At 37.2% G+C, this 21,980-nt stretch overlaps 1 protein-coding gene across 1 annotated transcript in view; it reads left to right on the top strand.

The window, feature by feature from the left end:
- The window catches only part of SPATA17 (spermatogenesis associated 17), a 106,339-nt gene that overhangs the window by 44,628 nt on the left and 39,731 nt on the right, over nt 1–21,980 (top strand). Inside the window, exon 6 of the mRNA XM_066253512.1 lies at nt 3,950–4,073. Coding sequence (XP_066109609.1) covers nt 3,950–4,073 — 124 coding nt within the window. The remainder of the gene's footprint in view (nt 1–3,949; nt 4,074–21,980) is intronic.

Raw genomic sequence — 21,980 nt, 5'->3', positions numbered from 1 at the left:
GGGTGTTTCGAGTGGACCCCGACTGGGACAAAGGCTCTGGACCTCGGTGTTCCCCAATCACCAGTGAGGGGATGCAGGCTGGGGGAACAGGTAGAGCAGCCGATTTTCTCCCGTGGGCTGCAGCTATGAGCTGTCAGATGCCAACTGTCAGGGCAGCTGGAGTCCTGGGTGCTTGTGCCCTGCAAGGAGGAATGAACATGAAACCAGGAGCACCTGCAGCCTGGGCCCCCACCTTATGCAGATCCCTCTGTGGCTCAGCAGTGCAGCAGGAACACCTGCTGTCATTAGCCATGCAGGCTTGCAAGGACACCTCCCAGAGCAGCACAGGGAAGACAGAAAAACGGAGGATGTATTCCATGACTCTCTTCCATATCACATTTCCCACCGGTCAAGGTTTACCCCATGCCTCATGCCTCTTTGGAAGCCAAATACCACAGTCTGCATTGTGGAAACTTCCACCACAGAATGCACCCTGATTGTGGAGGGAATTGGAGAAAGTGTGAAAGATTCACACCTAATTGAATAGATACAACAAAGAACCTGGTACCTGGCTTAGAGTAAACCTTCAGTAAACAGCAAACACTTACGTGTTACCATGTGCCAACCCTACTCTGCGTACATTTCATACGTTCATTTATTTGACTGTCACAATAGCTTGATGAGGAAGATACTAGTACTGATAATATTTGCATTTACAGGTAAGGATATTGAGACTCAGGGATTAAACAGCAGGGATTTTATAACCAGGTATCATTTCAGGGTCCACACCGTGACCTGCCCCACTCCATCATCCCCAGGTAGCTATTAGAATTTTTATTATTTCTATCATTATTACAATATGTGAAAATTTTAGTTTTATTACAAATATCATTAGCCAAATATATTCAAGTATGCAAGGCTTTATAAAAATTGCAGTGATTTTTTACCTTTATTTTTAACTATCACATAGTGCTTTACATAAGTATTGCAAGAAGTCCTGGAGATTACTCAAGCATCTCCAATGATATCATAGGAAGCAGAATCGTAAGATAAGAGAAAATACGAATGGTTCACTCAATAAAAAATATCTTCTTCGCAGTAATCCTTGTATCAGAATAACTACAGCTTGGTGTGGAGTTGGGGAATCTGAAAATCTGAGGATTCTAATTCTATTTCTGCTGTTTACTAATTTGTCATTCAGAGCCAGTTATTTCATCTCTTTATGTGTTTTCATATTTTTAAAATATGATAATTAGTAACATCCATCCTATATAGATCACTGTATTGTTTGTTTGTTTGTTTTGAGAATAGAAACAATACACCTGAAATGAAAACAACCTAAAATTATTTGGAAAAAATTGAAGTGCTTTAAAAGAACTAGATTGAAAAATCTCTACATAAAAAAAAATAGTTTAAAATTTTTTATAAGGAATCCTAGTTAGAATGGCTTTCATCATTTAATCTTTAAAGAGATCATAATTTTCATTGCATCCTTTACTTTGAGCCATATCTTCATCCCTCTTGGTGTAACAAGATCTTGTATATTAAAGGTAAAAAATTTATTCAACTCTTCCTAGTTGGTTATTTACCAAAGACTGTCTGACATAAATATAACCATGGTGTTCGGCATATCTGTACACTCTCCAGTCTGGTGATAAATCAATTAGAAATGCAAGATTGATTTTTTTAAACAACTGTAGGGATTTATTGAATTAGTTACTTTGTGTTTTGAAGTCACCCTGGGGTAGTTCTTCCATTGGTTTGTCAAGTTTCTTGGGTTTATTTTTAGGGCTTCCCACTTCCTTCTAGGTCTAGCATGTGTTTTCTGTATGTCCTGTAAACTGACACTTTTATATACATATCTCTCAGCCTCTGCTTTGTGCGTCGAGCTCCTGAAGTACACACTGTTTGTGTTTTAGGTTTCCATAGCCTGAAGATAGACTGCTGTTATTACTTCCAATAATCTGCAGTTTTGATTTTGTGTCAGGCCCTGTGTATTTCTTTCTACCTTACCTGTTCATGTATGCGTTTGTTACATTGTGCTTTTTTTCTTTCTTAGGTAATATCACCTCACTTTCATTAAATCATTTGTAAAACACAAACTTCTTTGTAGATACTTTTAAAATTATTATTATTTTTATAATTGCTCAGGAAATTATTTTATTTACCTTTGGAGGGACGTAAATGGGATACATGCCCATCTGAATAATTACCCTGGTAGTGGCAGTTCATTGGTTATTTTAAATTACCTTAAAGACTTATAAGAGGAATTATAAAAGACAGATTTATTTTTTCCCATCATATAAAAAATAAAGATGAAAATTAATAACCCATTCAGATTTTTCTGTAACCTATGATTGTTATTTTTCCCAGTAAAAAATCTCATTTATTCATAAGTGACTGCCTTGAAATTTGTACCTTAAGGACAAAGAAAGGTCACCAGTCCCTCTAACTCCGTGTTCTTTGTCAAAAATGGACACAGTTAATGAGGTTTGTTTGGTACAGAACAAATTCTCAGACACAGATAGAGATCCTTTCAATGGAAACAAATTTGTTTGGCCTTAGCAGGTTACTTAGCGATTAATAATAGCCTCGAGATGCAGGTCAGGAAGGTCATTGTACCAGCTCACCAACACAAGCGAAATGTGCAACTGGCTGGGCTCTGTGGGTGCTGAAGCCCCCAAAATACTATGCATAAAAAGAAACAGGCTATTTTCCAACTCCTCTTTTCATATTAATAAGCAATTTTCAAGAGAAGGGTGGCAAAATGAGGGCCATGCCACTCTAAGTAATTCATTTATTTTGCAATTTAATCTTATGTTGGAAAAAAATCACTCTGCTGCCGTGGCATAGTGTGGTGATTTTTAAACGTCATTGTGTTTCATGAGGACCTTGTATGAAGTATTGTGTTAAGTGGCATTAACAAAAAACTGCAACAAACACATTTCCAGACATGGAAGTAGATACGAGAACCTTTTTTTATTTTCGGAATTTCCCCCTCCACTTTTCCCTGATATGTTTCAGGTAGAGACTCAGATATTCACTTACTGTTTTGCTTATAGAACTGTACGGTAAGTTACATATCTTTAAAAAAAACACCCAAAAACAAAGTTCAATTTTAAACAGCATCTTAACATGAATAGTTAAATTTGTTCTATTAAAATAAAGAATGGATATTAACATAAAGGAAATGATAGTCACCGAAGTTACTCACTTTCCCATATTTGATAACATATTATTCTATTTAGAGGTACTTTTTACATGCTGCATTTTTAAAATCTTATTTTTGTTTAAATTTCTTGGATATACACACATAAATGATTTAAAACTTTCATTATTTTAATGGAATTTATTACACTTAGAAAGCCATGAACTTATTCATACAACTTAGCCTTTGTTCTGATTATCTATGTAAGTGGTCACAATGGCAACCTTTCAAGTGCAGGATAATATGTATAATCATGTTGATATTACATATTTGAGCTGTTAACAAAAATAAACTTATAATAAATTAAGCACGTGTATAAAAGCCCATCACACTTTTATAATTAGTCTATCAGTGAGTGCACAAAATCAATGATTAGAGATTTATACATAAAAATTCAAAATTTAAAGGGTATCGGCAGATCAAATATTTTCTTGGGATATTTAAAGTGTGTCTGAAATCATTCATCTTCAACCTAAGAAATTAATACAGTAATTCACTTATTTTGCATTTGATATAGTTTCTCGACCATTGGATTAATTATACGATACAGATATTTGATTTTAACAATTCAGCCACTGAAAAATCTCTTTAAATGCTTTTTAGAGGATCCACCGAGAATGTGCAGTTAAGACAGATCACATCACTGATGTTGACGGATGTGGATAATGGCTGCCCCTCAAAAACTGACTTGTCATTAGTGGCAGCATGAAAATGTAAGCAGATTGTTAGTGTCATAAGTCACCTCAGACTGTTCTGATGCAGGGAGGCTCTGGATGAGTATGCGGAGATGAAAGAGAGGGAAGACAAGAAGGCCGAGCTCGAGAGGGAGGAGAAGAAAAGAGATTACCAAGCCCGAAAGATGCATTACCTCCTCAGCACGAAGCAGGTTGGTCTACCTGTCCCTGACAGCTCCCGTAAGCCACCGGGGCCCTGGTCTGACAGAGACAAACTAGCAGCCTGAATGGGACATGACTTGTTGAAAGATATCACAAAGACACTACTTCGCGTTCAATTCCACACTGCTGTGGAGGTGCACGCAGGCCCACCAAGCGGTATGTGACAAGGGCTTTATAGAGGCAGCTGACACCGTGCCGTGCCGGCAGAAAGGCCCAAGTCAGCAGTGTGATCTCCTGCCGTGATAGCACAACATGGAGCGCATAACCTCGCTTTCCAAACCCATTCCCGGCAGCTCATGATTGGCTTGCGAATTGATCAGAAACTAACCAGTTATTAAGCTGAGCTAGCATGCCTATTTTATGGCACTCTTTCCAAATTCTGGTGCAAATTTTAGGGGCAGCTTTTAACAAAAGTCCCTCAGCAATTGCATCTTCACACAGAAAAATAAATGTGGGTTTTGGAATAGGTAGAAACTTATTTTCTTATAGCTGGTAGAGTTTCAGGGCCTTGGATCTTGTTGCTTGCTAAGAAAAAACACATTGCATGTAGAATGTTCTGCTCACAAATATGGTTCTAAAAAGCATGAATATGCCTTTTTATATGAATATTGACCCTTAGCTTATACAATACATAAAATTAAGGTGATAAGTTATAGCTATAAATATGTTAGCTAAACTATAAAGCCTTTTAGAAGAAAACATAAGAAAATTTCTTTATAAACTTGGGGAAGGCAAGCATTTCTTAAATAGGACCCAGAAATCTTTACCATACAGAAAAACAATGATTAAGTAGACTTCATTAAAAAAATAATTCTGATCAAAAGATATTACTGAATGGTCTAAATCAATATCAGGAAGAAAATGTTAGCAGTAAATATATCTGATAAAGGAATTATGTCCAGAATATACAAGAAGCTCAAAAAAAAGAGAAAACAATCCAATTAAAATTGGCAAATTTGGCCCTGGCCGGTTGGTTCAGCAGTGGAGCATCAGCTGAGTGTGTGGATGTCCTGGGTTCGATTTCCAGTCAGGGCACAATGAAGAGGCTACCATCTGCTTCTCCCTCCCCCTTCTGTCTCTCTCACTCTCTTCTCCTCCTGTAGCCATGGCTCTAATGGTTTGATCAAGTTGGCCCAGGGCACTGAGGATGGCTCCATGGCCTTGCCTCAGATGCTAAAAACAGCTCAGTTGCTGAGCCACAGAGCAGCAGCTCCAGATGGGCAGAGCATCGTCCCATAGTTGGCTTGCTGAGTGTATCCCAGTCAGGGTGTATGCAGGAGTCTGTCTCTCTGCCTCCCTGCTTCTCACTGAAGAAAAAATAATTGACAAATTCTAAAAGTAGTACTTCACAATAGAACTAGCCAAATGGCCAGTAAGCCTAAGAAAAGGTACTTGCCATCATTTTGTGATGAAACTGCAAATAAACATTGCTTCTGAAGCTGAAATCACTGCATTCAAATTACAAGTTCCAACCCCATCATGAAGTATCTTCACAACCTCACCCCAGTTATTTAAACTCTGTAACTTAGTTTCATTATTGAAACTAGAATAGTAATAGTCTTACTTCATAGTAGTCTTGAAGATTAAGAGAATGTGTGTGTGTATGTGTATTTATGATACACAATTAGTACTTAATGTTAGTCATCACTAATTATTGGTATTTGGAAACATATGGGAGTGGATGTGAATGAACCAGAAGGAGGTAGGGCATAGGGCTATAGACCCTTCTGTACTCTTTCTTGGAAGGTTAATGCTTGGTATATTTTAAACGCTCACAATTTATGGAATGAATGAATAAATACAAGGATAGCCACAACAGCAAAAAAAAATATTTCACACAATAATTGTTGAGCAAATACTTTTATTATGGGGTAATTGGATCATTAACATATTCTCATTTTTACAAAAAATATTGTATTAAACTAAAAATAAAATAAAAAGCATGAATTTGAGGGTAGAGGTGTTTTGTGACATGAGCTTTAGGCAATAGCCATTTCTGGCTGTTTAGTTTTTCTTCTAGCCTTTCAAATTCAGTCTCATAATTCTAGCTAGAATCACACATTTAAATGTGTTTGGAGATGGGACAAGTCACACCTCAGCAGTGAAAGGTGAGATCTGAAACTCAGTATCACCCTTGGAGACTTCCAACTCTGAAAACAGAGTAAGTACGGGGTGGCTGTGCACGTTTGCAGCCCAAACCTGCACCTCTCGCCTCTCGGCTAGTCTGAACAATACTTTTCAATAATAATGACTATCTCAGTATTTACTTAGATTGCTACAGTTCAGTAATCTTCATGGAACAAGCAAGGAAACTCAAACTCAGAAGTAATATAAAAATAGTTTTAGAAATAAAATGTTCAACTATTTCCACTTTTTATTATTAAAATCCATAACAATGTAAAGATTTTAGCAGTATGATTATTGAGCTGTGTTTTTCAAATATAGAATTACAAGTCAAGAATTGTTTTTGGCAATTTCTTTTTTACTTTAGTTACTAGTAATTTCGACTTTGATGGAGCAAAGAGGGCTATAATTATATTCTCTACTTCTTTAAACCTGATAATAAGTCTTAGGTAGAGTTGTTCATTTTGATAATGCTGAACCCTCTTTCTAGTGTGAATCTCTCTCTCTCTCTTTTAAATTTATTATTGATTTTTTAGAGAGGGAGGAAGGAAAAGAGAGAGACAGAAATGTGACCCACTGTTTCTGTATGTGCCCTGACCATGGATTGAACCAGCAACCTTTGTGTACCAGCACAATGCTCTAATCTAACCAACTGAGCTCTCTGGCCAGGGCAGTGTGAATCTTGCTTAATCTGAGTTCTGCTTGTGCTCTTTATACTTACAATGAGTAGTATAATAGAGAAAATAACTTTTAAAATGGTGAAATCCAACTTAACTGAAACATATGTTAATTTTTTTTTATTCAGGATTATTTAGATACTAATTATGTAATGGAATAATCTAGGAAGTCCATAAATTATTAGTTGTTTTGCTAATAAAAATAATACAATAAGAAATACCTATGGAGTGCTTACCATGTGCCAGAGACTATGGAGATACTTTATAAGCATTTTTTTTTTTAATTATTTTGATGTCATTTTCGTTTTAAAATTAAGTGCCTAACTTAACAAATTATTCCACAGACCACGTGATTCTAATGATGGATCTTAGAGAATTTTCATATGCTATGACCGTTATGTCTTAGGGATGTTTGTGTTAACTGATGTAAGCTGTCAGTGCTCTATCCCATTTTTCTCCTTGTTTATAAGATGCTGATAATATCAATGTGTGTAGATTTCAGCTTAGTGATTGCTGACCTCTAGAACTGCCTGGTGCCAAATAAAATAATTGTTTTTGAGGCTCGAGGGACAGGAAAAGGAATATGGGCATTGTCATCAGGCTGAGCTGAGTGGGCCACTAAGTTCGCCCACCTATGGGTGAGTAACAGGGCATTATCTTGAATTTTCCGAGACTCCTTGAACAAACATTATAAAGGATTAAATGTAACATATTTAAAAGAGTGCCAGGCCCTTAGAGAGCATAAGGTGAATGATAACAATGTGGCTGTTAGAATTTAACCTGCCAAGGAGAAACTGTTTCTTCTCCACTTCCATTTTCTTCTGTTTATCTTAGCTGTTGGAAGCATTTATTTTCTTTCTTTGCTCTCTTTTAGTTATTAATGAAAATCAGAAATCTTTATGATGCCCTCACCCCACATTTGACACCTGGTTTCACAGACCTGAAAGCAAGAAAGGGGAAATTGTGCCCTCAAATACTTCTCTTGGAATATCAGGGATTTTTTAATCAGGCAAGTTGGTAAACTTAGTTATAGCAATCTTAGTAGTTGATCACAAGTAACTAGAGGTAACAGGATTTGCCTTTGAACCTAGGAAACACTTTTATTCCCATGGCAACCTGTTTTTCTCTTTTTTTCTTTTTGGTAATAAAATAGAATGTTGGTTTGATCCTACTGTCATCTGTTTACTTTGGTCAGGCGATTAGTTGTGCTGACAAGATGGTACAGGAAATTTCAACTATTTTACTTTATCTACCAGATTTGCTTTCTTTAGCTTTAAATAAGTATTTTTTCATCATGATATAAAGAGGATGAAATTTAAAACTGATATTACAAGTCACAGTTATAAACTGTCTAAAGGAAAATATGCGGCACTAAGATTTAATAAATATGGTGACTATAAATCTTAACTTTAAAATTTATGAGGTAATTAATCCAAATAACATGTTTCTGAGTACCTTCACTCTCTCTGATACTGTATTAGGATGTATAACTGCTAACCACAGGAGCCTGCATTCAACCCTGTTTCAGTCGGATGCCAAACAATTGTATTTCAGTAAAGGGAAATTGACAAGCTTCCCCTCACAGCTTGTATAGGTAGTGACTGAAACTGAAATTAACAACCATTCATGTCTATGATTTTACTGACTTCGTTGACTATTTTATTTTAATAAAAACACTTGAGTTTTGGCTCTGGCCTGTTGGCTCAGCAGTAGAGCGTTGGCCCAGTCTGTAGAAGTCCTGGGTTTGATTACTGGCCAGGGCACACAGGAGAAGCGCCCATCTGCTTCTCCACCCCTCCCCCTCTCCTTCCTCCCTGTCTCTCTCTTCCCCTCCCACAGCCGAGGCTCCATTGGAGCAAAGTTGGCCTGGGCACTGAGGATGGCTCTATGGCCTCTGCCTCAGGTGCTAGAATGGCCACGGTTGCAACAGAGCAACCCCCCTGGTGAGCATGCCAGGTGGATCCTGGTAGGGCACATGCGGGACTCTGACTGCCTCCCTGCTTCTAACTTCGGAAAAATACAAAAACAAACAAAAAAAAACCCACTTGAGTTTTACAAACCTAAAGAAGACTCAGAGAATGAAAGACAGGTGCTTAAAGCTGGGTCTTATTGCTGATCTGCTCAGCATGACTTAGCTACTGTGGGGCACTTAAGCTGCAGATCTAAAAATATTGCCAGGTCAGATGTTGACTGAAAAACTTCATTAAATAGACATTGAATTACAAAATAAAAGCCAAGTATGAGTTGAGTCTTTATTTTGTAAGTCTTGTGTTAGTTTCAACTCTGAACTCTTGCAGCTATTTGAAAATTTACTAAATAAATATTCAAGTGTAAGTCATTTTTATAAGAAGTTTATCAGGATAAGAAATGCTTTGTTAACTTGCTTTAAAAAAATCCTAATAGTATTTTAGCAAGGAGAGAAACATTTTTTTTTTTGGTAGCTCCAATACTTTAGACATTACTGTAATCTAGGTTGTAGAAAACTAATCTAATATTAAACTTTCATAATTCTGGTATAGTTTATCTTAGAGGAGTAGAAATAAAACATTAATTCAGACACATAATGCTTCAGAAAAGGTGAATATATTTCTAAGCCAAAATTGTATTTGCAAATTCAGCCACGGGAAATAAATAAGATCATGAGTTATTTAGTGTATTGATGATTTTAGGATGATTATGCTGATATACAGACATACTAATACTGATGGCATCGTTTGAAAGTCAGTTTTAAGCTCATTTTAGTACAAATCCAATATATATTTTAAAGGTTCTAAAATATCTTCTAATATTATCTCATCTTTCTACAAGCAAATATGTTAGCATAAGTAGAAATTACAAAACTAAATAACTGATATTTCAATGAGTAAATTAATAGACCTCTCAGGTTTTTATTAATTAAGGAGTTCAAGTCATATTAAAGCACCTTTTCTATATGTTTATTTCAATCAGAAAGCTGAACATGGTAACATATTTGCATAAATAATCAATCACGATTTACTAGTAGTAATAAGGTTAATTTGTTGCTGCAAACATAATAGGATTAGTCAATTATATTTCCCAGAAAATACTACTTGTTATGCATCCCATCACCTGAAAAACAGGATTGGGTTTAGCACCCTTATTAAATGAGCACATCAAAAAAGTCTTTGTCCCTGTAAAAGTTTTATGAAAAGAAAGCTAATTTTAGTTGATTTGAATAAGTAATATGCGAACATTGCCTCCATTTGTAAATTTAATTTATTTTCCTGCAAAAGATTGATTATTTAATACAGTTATTTATTTTGATTCAGTAACCAGTCAAACTAAATCTAACACATATAGGACATATTTCCTTTGAAGAAAATCTCATTTGCAGATTTGTTTCATTCCAAATAAACTGACTTTCATTCCCTTGTCCTTGTTCTTGGGCAATAAATTATGTTCTCTGCTCCACCTACTGGCAGCCATATGCAAGGGCTTATTGTTGGGTTCGTTTAAGATAATCCCTCTAAAATACTGCCCGAATTTTTAAAGACCCCCCTAGAGATCAGCAGAGTGACAGATACAGCAGTGAAACTCACGATCTGAATCATAAATAGTTACTATTTAGAAATACAGGCTAAACCCATTGAATTATACACATTGACAGTTTCCTGATTCGTGACAATAATACCCTATATTTTACTGAAATCTGCTAATAAAAAAGGATAAATTATTACTGAATACATTAACTCAGTATGTTATCATTATGTGTATTTTAGTTACTTAAAAGTTTGTGCATATTCATTTTAAAGCTAAAATGAAAATGTATAAGTTTAATTGAAATTTGTACACATATTTTGTAGAAATAGTTTTTATGTTATCCCTTCTCTAACAGGTTTTCAAAGCTTTCCCTTTAGTGAGGAATGGAAATTTACATATGGATAATGAGAGAGCAGTTTTTGTTATAGATGATTCTTTAAAAAGTTAATATTGATTAAACTTTATTTTGAATTACTTTATTTATTTGAGAGAAAAATGTGGTTTTAGCTACTCTATTTACAAGTTCATATCACACCTGTATACAGAAGGAAAATAAATATAAAAGGTATACATGATATACACAAAATTCATTGGTAGTCTGTTGATACAGACAAAATGTTTATAAGACAATTCTTGTCAGGTGGAAAAAGGTGTAAGTTAAGAAATATAGTAAGTCTTCCAAACATTAACTGCTTTCAACTCTGTCTTCCCAGTGTTCTGAGTGGAGGAGGTCTATGCCTTTCGCATGTTAAGTACACAATGTGTGATTGCTCACTTTTAATTTGAGGTGATGATGCCACAGAAGAATGGCAGCCTTTCGGTGTGCACCTGCCTGTGTGTGTGTGTGTGTGTGTGTGTGTGTGTGTGTGTGTGTGTGTGTGTGATATGTGTCATTGTATATGTGGTATAATTGGAGAGTATCTTTGGAGAGCCTTCTCATAAGGCATTGTCCTTAGGCGATGGGTGTCCCACAGCAGTGGCGGGGGGACCAAGTGTGATGTTAAAATGTAGCCCTATAATGGCACTCTGTAGTGCATTTTTAGACCTCTGATCCTTTTCCCAAAACTACTTGTTTGACGTCAAAATATTAATTTCATTCCTTCCCAGTTGGTAGGTTGAACCACTTCTCTTTCTGTCTATGGTCTCTCTATCTCTCTTTTGTTCCCATGATATACATACAGAAGCTGTAGCCTTGATGTTTATGGCTGTCAGTATTCCCTTTATGTCTGCTGAACTGAGTATGATGTTTACGATCTTGTTTTGATGTAGCCTAACTTGGGGCATTTACATGGTTCCTCGCTTCAGCTTTCTGGCTTTTTTTTTCTTTAGGTGTTTTTTTCCTTTAGTTTGTCCAAATCAGTCTTTATTTTGATTAGTACTGCTAAACTATTTCTGATTGTCCAGATTTTTTAAGTCTTTGGCTCTTTTTCATTTTCTCTCTAAAATCACCAACTTCTCTCCTATATATAGGACTTGAGGCAGATTCATTTTTTTTGTGAGGCCTGAAGCTTATACAATTTGGGGATTCAAATTTTTTTCAGAAGAACTTATACAAAGTTACAGAGTCAAGAAGATGAATATTTTTATAATGAGCAAAATATCATTTCCATCACCTTTCAAATTTTAGCATCTGACAATAACAACTCAAAATCGAAAAATGTAACAGTAGTTTTATAAACTGCCTAAGAACTTGGTAATATTTGCTCTCCATGTTTTGGCCTCAGACACCTTGATGGCTTCTCTATTTGACAATTTTATTATATTTTCTAGAGCAAGAAGAGAAAGTTTACTTGCTCTTTCTTCTAGGAATATTGAGCTAAATTTTTCATTACTATCATAAAGTTTAATGATGCATTTCTGTTTGCATATGCCTCATTAGTGAGTCTATTTTTGGAAAGGAGATCTATTTTTTTAATAGAAAACAATGATAATTGAATTCTCCATTTATAATTCAAACATGTGAATTTTGGAATGAGTTCCCATTGTCTAGCTCCTGGCTGTACACATGAATATTTCTTAACTTTTTAGTTTAATATATAGTCCAACACAGCAAATCATCCATGAACTTAAGATTTTATGCAATATAAAATAGGCAAATATTGTAACAGATATAGAAAGTTTATTCATTATTTTATGTTTTTATTACCATCAAAAAGGAAACTTAGAGGAAATCGATTATTTTAATATATATATAAAATTAGCTTTATTTTGGTGTGACAAACATGATTTTAAGCATTTTAATATAAAAAGTGGCAGATTTTCATTAAATGAATACTCTCGTTAATTGGTGTTTCTCTCTACCGTATCTTTTGACCATTGGAAGTATTTCATTGGAAAATAAGTTGTTATCCACACAGTATCACAAAAGACAGTACAATAAAAGACGAGCAAGGGGAAAGAAGGCATGGGGAAGAGAGGAAAGAGAAGCTATTTGCAAATCTTAAAGCAAGTGGGAGGAAGAGATATTAATTTCCAATGGGCAGAAATAACTAAATAAGCATGGACCCAGAAAAGGCGAGAGAGGATGCGAAGAGCTTAATGTGGTAGGTTTAACCAGGCAGAAGAAGACCTTACCCTCCAAGTCGAGAATAAAATACGTGCAGGCTCCTATATGGATATGCTCTTGCAGGGAGGTTTGGAGGTTGAAGTAATTAATGTTTGAGGACCTCATAATTCTAGTCAATCTTGTAAAATAATCACAAGAAGAGTCCGAGAAGGCGGGTGTTTAGTGGCACAGTGGTCTGGCTGGTTTGAAGTCCACCATATGTAGTGTCTCCAGTCTGTGACTGATTCTAGTAATAATCATCACCTTGAACTTGGAGTGTGAATAGTAACATTTATTGAATGCTTACTGTGAGCCAGGTATTCTTCTAACTGCTTTACATGAGTTACCTCTCTTAATGCTCATATACTACTCTATAAGTCAACTGTTATTACCCCCAACTTATGGATGAAACTCTCAGAGATTAGGTAAGGAGCCCAAGGTCAGGGTCACCTTAGTATGTGTTGGTCTAGTTCCATTGCATTCACAAAGGTTGTCACATGAGACAACCTTGTAAAAAGTTTGCACTAACTTTGTGTTAGGTGCTATTCAAAGTGCTAATTTAGCTGCATATTAGGTCTCCCTTGTCCTGTTGAAATAGTCCCATTATTGCCCAGGAGAAAACCATGATACAGTGAGGGTAAATGATGCAGGTTAAGGTCGGAGCAGTAATAAGAGGTGGAGTTGGGAATTCAGATATAATTCATTAACCACTAAGCTGTGCTGCATTATTGAATGGGTTCTGGTTTTGGGGATGGCCAGATGGGTATGGCAGGGTGGTGGGTGTTAGGGACTCCAGTTGTTAAGATGACCTACCAAGTGACACAGGTGAGTAAAGGGAAGAGTGCTGGCAAAGGAGGCAATACATTAGGGAAAACTTGAGGGTCTCAACCAATGTGAGATCTTCAGGGAATGAATCTTATGGTTAGCAAGAATAAGAATGTGAGAAGTAAGTGGGCAAGATTGAAAGAATTATAAACAAGGGAATCAGAAGTGTTAGGAAAAGTAATCAGATAGTTGAAGATGAGCATACCAAAGCATAGAAGGGAGAGCTGTGATTAATTGGTTACAAAAGCATTTGGGCATAAACAATTTGACCAACATGCAATCAGATACATAGTTGCTCTGTCCAGCTAGCTCCTATGGTTGAGAAATCTAAGTAGCTGTGCATGTTCTTTATTTCAACCAGCACAGTGATGATTGAATAGATGGAAAGTGAATTGTGGATTTAAAGTACTAGGGAAGTACTATTTTATCAAATTTTTATTATAAATTAAAAAAAAATTGAAACACAAAAACTTGTGAAACAACCCCATAGTACACCCAAAAAGCCATAGACTAGGCTATGAATCATCTTAGACAATAATTTTTTATCAAACTATTTCATTGAGCAACTTTGCTGATTAAATTACTTTATCTGTAATTATTTTATGGCCAAATTCTGTTACCACTATAGGGGCCTACAGTTTGAGTGCAGATAAAAGATGACAGGGTTGTGAAATGTTGTAGAATTTTCTGGGCTCCCCACCATCAAGGCGATAGACAAAAATAGGAAAGACAAAAGATAACCTAAAAAAAAATAAAGATAAAAATTTTTCTTGAATGATAACATACAATAAAGTGCAAAAATGCTAATCACCCAGCTCAGTTATCACAAAAGTGGCAGGTGTAATCTGTACTTAATAGGTACTAATTAATAATTTCCATACAGAACAAGACAGTGAGAGAACACAGTGGTCTGAAAACAGTGGTGGTCTTTAGATGTGGACTCAAGATTGTGGCCCACCAGCTGAAGGCAGCGTAGCAGTCCTCCGAGGCATGCAGTCCTATACTTCGATAACATTGAAAATGGCTTCCTCCTGTTCACTTAAAAAAACAAAAAAATAAATAAACCTTCTTCAAAGACTCTTGGGAAATCATTTTCTTGCAGAACCCCATGTAATCCTGGGAATAAAGTCTGACAAATGCTCCCTTCTGTTGGAACATTTTCTTTCACAAAAGAAGATTTCCATTCAGTTGCCTGTTTCTGTGATGCTAAGTATTTTTCTTTTAGCCATTAATTGTCCTGGATGTCATCTTTTAAACCCAACTATGACATCACTTTCAAATCAAACATCTGTGCAAGGAAACAAGCCAGAGAGAAAGTGAGATGTCCAGAGAGGAGGAAAAGGCATATACTGGAAGGTTATTTCAGGAGGGTGGCAGTCATAAAAACATGTTTTTCACTGGTTTTCTTCCATTTTTCTCAGAGCACACGGGATCGTTCGCATGTGTAATGAGCCAGCTCAGAATGTGTGGAAAGTGTGGATTAGAGGAGTCACAATAGGGAGTTTTTAAATCACCATGGATGGAATTGGGGTTCACCCTTGATCAGGTCACCCAGGAATCTCTGAGTTAGAAGTCATGGGACCTCTGGGAGATTTTGCACACTGTTCGTCACACCTGTGGTCCAGAAACCGCACTTGGACTCGGTGCTCCTCTGGTCTGCTAGTTCTTCCCCCTGACGTTTCTTCTGTCTTCTCCTATCATTCCCATGTATCAAGTTTACTCTCATTCCACACTAGTGCTATTTATAGTTCCAGAACACCGAAGTTATTTAAAGTTTCTGTTTCTTTGCATACTTTGTCACTGTTTTCCGGGGATGTCTTTCCCAACCGTACACGCCAGACAGATCTGTCTCTTCCTTTATTAGGCTGCTTAACACCAGGCATCCAGACTTCACAGTCCACGGGTGGGTATGTATCCATAGCAGCACTCTGGATGGATACGGTATTTGGTAATTATTTATATTCTGTCAAGGCTTTGAGTCATATGGACAGGCAGTGATCCAAGCCAGATCTGGAGAGATTTCCGGGGTAGCAGAGGATGAGGTCAATGATGCTGTATCTGTGGTGAAGGAACAGGCCTGGAAACATTACCTATGCAAGAAAGCGAGTGACTTCCATTCAGTTCTTGGAGGGATCCCTAAAACAGTGACCTGACATTTACATATAAAGCAATAAAGGAATTGTTTTGTCAGGAAGATTTTCCAGAGTGTCTCTCCTGTGCAGTATTTCTCAGAGAAAAAAATCTTTCAAAATGTAATATAGTTAAGGGGAAGTCCTAAGTGGAAATAATAATTAAAGACAAAGAGATATTCTTTCCCTCCCCAGATGTTCTGAGTCATCATGATGCTGCCCTATTGTGGGAGCCTCAGACCAGCCTGCTCCTGTCTCTCCCCTCATGTTCAGAGCGTTCTGGCATGATGTGTGCCCCAGAGCAGACTGCTCCCGCAGAGGTCACCTGTCACCTTCTAATTGCCATTCCCGCTCTGCCTCCTCAGTCCCGTGCTGCTCCAACTCTCCCTGCCTCCTGACCCCGCTGACCTCCCCCATGGAGCCGTCTTCTCCGTGTCCCTGCATACCCCCCTCACTGTTTGCTCTCTGCGTGTCCTTCGTGGTTCTCTGCTCCCAGTGATTCTCACACAGGCGTGACACTGTGGGTTGTTTTTTGTTTGTTTTTGTTTTTTATTTTTACAAATTGAAGGTTTGTGACAATCACTAGCACAAAGAGTATGACTTACTGAAGCTCAGGTGATGGTGAGCATTTTTTTTAGCACAGAATTATTTCTTAAGCTATGTACATTGTGTTTGTTGATATGCATTGTGTTTTTAGACATAATGCTATTACACACTTAATAGGCTACAGTATAGTGTAACCATAACTTTTATATTCACTAGGAAACCAGAACATTTTTGTGACTCAGTTTATCGCAATTCGCAATATTCACTTTACTCTGGTGATCTGGGACTGAACCTGTAATATCTCCAAGGTCTGCCTGGATCTACACACTCCTAAGGCTATTTCCTGTGTTCCCATAATCATTCTCTCTCAGTGACCCATCCATTTTCACACCTTCCACTATTTTTATTTGAAAACACAGCAATTGCTAGCCTTGACCTCTTTCCTAAGTTTTATGTTACCAGTGAATCTGAGTGGGATGTTACCATCTGCTCTCTACCCTCCACACACCATCAGCACCCAAACTTCCATGTTAGAATTCACTCTGGGTGGGGTGTCCTGTGTCACTTTCAGCTTGCCTGCATGGTCTCTGGGGACCCACTGGTGCTAATTCCTATCTTTGTTCCTCTCTAAGTAAGGCATCTATCCCTCTATTTCTTAAAAGTGTTTTCTTATTTTTGAATCTTTGAAATTTGAATATGATATGCCTAGGTATCATTGTATCTTTTCTGTTGGTGTTGTTGTTCCCTGAGTGTCTTGATTTGTGATTTGGTATCTGACATTAATTTGGGAACATCATCAGTCATCATTACTTCAAATATTTCCTCTATGCCTTTCTTTCATCCTTCTTCCTCCCATCATTCCTACAACATTTACGGCATATATACCTTTTGTAGTAGGCTCACCATTCTTGGACCTTCCGTTAAATTTTTTATCAGAACTTTTTTTCTTCTTTGTCCTTCCATGTTGTGAGCTTCTGTTGACATGTCCTCTAGTTCAGAGAGTCTTTCCTCAGCTGCACCCAGTCCGCAGATTCCGGTAAATCCAGTAAAGGTGCTCTTCATGTCTGTTGCCTGTCTTCAGTGCCAGCATTTCTGATCCCTTCTTAGAATTCCCCTGTCTCCACCTTCTTTGCCCCTCTGTTCTTGCGTGCTGTCTGCTTCATCCTTTAGATCTGGTAGTCTGCTCCTCCTTGTTGATTTCCATTCCTGGTCTTCAAGTCTGATTCTGAAGCCTGTTCTGTCTCTTCGGAGTGTGTTTCCACCTGAGTTTCTGAGGAGTCTGTTTCTGTCAGTTTCCCTAGACCAGCAGGGCATGCTTTAGACTCTCCCCTGAGTTCGCCTTCTAAAGGACAATGTGAAAATCAAGAGACTCCGTCATGTGTAGAATTCAGTGCCATCCTGCTGACTTCTGAGCTTTGGCCTCAGTTTATCTTCCCAAGCTCATCTCTGGGGTGAGCCTCAGGCGTCAGCTGGTCAACCTGATGTTCACGGAACAGCAGCCCTGTGCCCTCCCCTTCTATGTCTATTCTTACTCTTCCTTCAGCCTAGAGTCTCTCTCTTTTTCTTATCACTAGAATCCTACCTGTCTTAGCGCAAATTCAGATACTTTCCCTGGAAGTTTCTAAAGCATATTTGCTTTCCCATAGCCTTCAGTCTACACCTCTTTTTATAACAATTAGTATAGGACACTTACTGCAAGCAGGTTATGTTATTGTTGGTCACAGAATCATTCTCTTAACCCCCCTGTCCCAGCCCTGAGAAGGGCATGGTGGACTGAGCACTTGGTTCGTCTCTGCACCCACCTTCGACCCAGCAGTGTTGCTAAGTGAGTAGATGCTTGACTGAATTGAATTAGTTCATGGAGACTAGTATCTTATTTAAATGTCTTCAATTTAATGGACATTTTGTGACACTACATTAACACATGATAACAGTGGTTAAGATATTGATTTATGAAAATCACTTTATAAACTTAAGCCAGCTACGTCTGAACTCGACAAGACCCCTCTAGAATTTGACCCTAACCATTTAAAAATGATGCTTCTTCACTGAAGTAAAAGAGAAAAAGCATCAGTAACCAGTAATCATTTTGTTTCCTTTTTTAAAAAAATTTTAATTCTTGCTTTACATAGATAAGTGCTAGACCAAATGTATCCATGTGATTCGCTAGCGTTTTCCGGATCTTCTCGTTCCTCATGGTGAGCTGGGCCATGAGGGTTAGCCCGGCCATTGTCTGAGAGGCCCGTGGAGCTGGACGGACCACCCCAGCTGAGAAACGACCATGTTTCCTGTTAGCGTTCCGCCAGGGTAATTGAATGGAGAATATCTTACTAAACGCTGGGCTGTGACAGTGTGTTAACACTCTGACTGTCTCCTAACAGCAGGGCAATTATTTGCTGAGTGGGGTTTTTATAAATCCCCATGGCCCTTCTGTGTCCTGATAATTATGATGAAGTGTACTGGACAGTGTTGATTCAGCAGTCCCTACCTCAGCAAATGTTTCATTCACACTTCTCTGGCCTGCTTTTCCTCCTCCTCTTATTAGAGACTTTACTACACTTCGGTGCTTGCTCAGTGTCTTATTTTTTATTTTATTTTAGGGTCTTGTTTCTTAAAAGCTTTTTTTTTTTTTTACAAAATCTTAGAACCCAAACATATTAGAACTCTCACTCTCTCACCGCGCTCACAAATTCTGAATCATGGAGCAAGAAAATGCTTTTTAATTTTGCTCCACTTTTGTGGCCACTGATGACGCCTTTTTGCTGTGCACCTGACATTTGCAGATGTTGAAGTGGAAATCTCCCGGAATAAGCAGTTACTTTGATATCATGAGAAATTATTATCTCTCACAGGGTGAAATAGGAAATTGAAACACCAATGAATAAATCTACTTTGGGAATTATAGGTGTGCACAATCCTGTTCCAAGTTCTTTTTATTTTACAGAAACTTGTTTTAAAAATAAACCTCAATAACAAAGAGAAGGGGGGAAAGGAATCAGACATAAGTCCCCCAGGCAATTACAAAATAAAGGTCAGCAAAGGAGGGGAAAATGACCATAAAATCATTTTGAAATAAAACAGTAGATGGTCCAAATACAAAAAACATGTCTATTTTTTTTCAAATCAATTGCGTTATTAAAGTACTTTCCCATATATTATCCTCACATATAAGAATAGAAACCAGGGAGAAAAGAGCCAACTGATAGGTCGTTAGAAATATGGAATGGTTCAAAATATTAATGTAATGCTAAGGGTGACTGGGTAGCAAATGGTAGGTTTGCTCGCTGCTCAAGCTGACATAATTAATATTCCAAGTCATGCTTAACTTCCCATGATGGAGGATCTGAAAGGGGGAATTCAAGAAAAAAAACATATATCTATTATATAACTCATTGCCTTTTTTCTCCTTTTTTATTTTCCTTTTGACGAGTCAGAATCATAGCTTTTTAAAAAAAATCAGTGCTTTCACACCTCATTGCTGGCCTCTCCGCTGGGCCGCTGGTCGGCAGCCGGGCCTGATGTGGGGAGGTCAGTGAGAAGCTATTAGCAGAGTCCTCTCCTGAGAATTCTTGGGTCTTATTGAGTTGAATGTTAGCACGACAGTACTGCAAATAACTCAGTTGTAGGCTTTTTTTTTAAGCAGTTAGCACAGATTTCCCCATAGTGTTGGTCACTCTAGAAAATTATTGCCAAGAATGAGGTCCCACAAGCCAGCTTGGCAGCCGCCCTTCTAAGTTGTGAAAAATGCAAAAACCGAAAAGTATGTCATCGTCCCTTAGGGTTAACTTCGTCTTTTGTGACTCATAGTCATAGTTTGAAAAAAAAAATCAGCCGCGCAAGCCATGATTCACAAGTGGCTTACAAATTATGGAGAGCAACTGAGACAATCATAGGTTAAGGTTGTTCTGTTTACTTAAATAATAATAATAAAGTGGACAGATACTGTCTCCATCTAAATAAATAGGGCGTTTGTGGGGTTGCAGGAGGGTTGGGCTGTCTTCATTGGACATTGTTTGCAAATGCATTAACTTAATTTCTAAACTAGTGAATCCTTGAAGATTTTAAATGATACATTTTAAATTCAATTAAAATATACTTTATATCTATACTTGATTTAAATTGCAAGGGGAATACACATGAGGAGGTCTCCATATAGGTTGCAAAATATAATTTAAGGAAGCTATCGTGTCTGCTGACCTATTTGCATTTCCCATCTAGCCTGTGTACACATGTGCATGCAGATGGAGAAAGGGATGAAGGAAGATTTCTAACGGGGGTGAAATTAATAGCTGGTAGCAGTTACTCAGGTAGACAGATATTTTAAGTCATGAATTATAATCTAATTAAACTGTACATATTTTACTATTTTAATTTGTAAGCTTGCGGAAACACTATCCTAACAAGACTTCCTTTAATGAGATTATCACGAAACAGAATGGAGTTTTCTTATATATCTGACATCAACTGATGTAGATTTAATTGTACTTTGTGTCAGAATAGCCTTTTTAATAGAATAGTTATTGGGTTTTTTTCTCATTACTATGGATACATTCTTATTGTAAAAAATCACCCTAAAAATCATCTTGAAAATTACCATCCACTTAAAAGTTACTGTCCACTGAAAGGTATTATATATTTTTTCTTTTCTTAAGGTCATTAAACTATCTGTTTGTATATCCACCTTGCTCTATATTCAGTGTTATAGTGACCTTATAAATGGTGTATACAATTGTCTATAACATTTTCAACATTGTTCTTTTCTTGTATAAATTGTATAGGGGTAAAAAAAACCTCAAAAGCCAGTTTAAAGCATTTTTAAATATGTAAATATATGTACATTAACTTTGATGAAATTCTGTTCCCAATTATAACAGGAAAAGTTGAGTTGGAGGGGCTCAGGTGGGTCTGTGATAAATTAGTTCTAAATCACAATGTGCTCAAAAGCAAATTAAAACTGACATGTTAAGAAAGATAGAAAGGGTATGATCTGTAACTGCTTTGAAAGAAATCAGTAATATTTTGAAATAAACTCAAACATTTCACTAAGAATATTGATGTGCCTTTGGAGAACCATAGTGAGATGGAGGCGTCAGGGCATTTCTGAATGATGCGTTGTTATTCTAGATGAGTATTTAGCATCGTGTTTAGTGTTTACTATGTGACAAGCACTCTGCTAGGCACTGGGGACACAGAAATACCTAACACAGAGTCCCCATGCTCCAGCTGCTTGCTTGGGAAAGACAGACACACACACGGAGAATCGTGGGATAGGACACAATTTAGCCTGAGATGGTGATATTAGACAGAGGTTAACACTTACTTAAGTGTGAGGCTGGCAATAGAAAATTTTCTAGGGTAGTTTTTCAAAGACAACTATCCTAATTAATCATAATTCTTTGGAGCTGCTAATTCCATGAGGGAAATATAGAAAGCAGAAATATTTATGGATATGATGGTAGCATAAAAGAAAAGCACATTTTCAGGAAAAACAGAAAGGTTTAATGGATACATTCTTCACATTACTAGAGTGTCCACATAGCAGCCAAACAA

The sequence above is a fragment of the Saccopteryx bilineata genome, chromosome 1 (genome assembly GCF_036850765.1).
Source record: "Saccopteryx bilineata isolate mSacBil1 chromosome 1, mSacBil1_pri_phased_curated, whole genome shotgun sequence".
NCBI lineage: Eukaryota > Metazoa > Chordata > Mammalia > Chiroptera > Emballonuridae > Saccopteryx > Saccopteryx bilineata.
The sequence above is the reverse complement of the archived record's forward strand: the minus strand, read 5'-3'. Positions and strand labels throughout refer to the sequence as shown.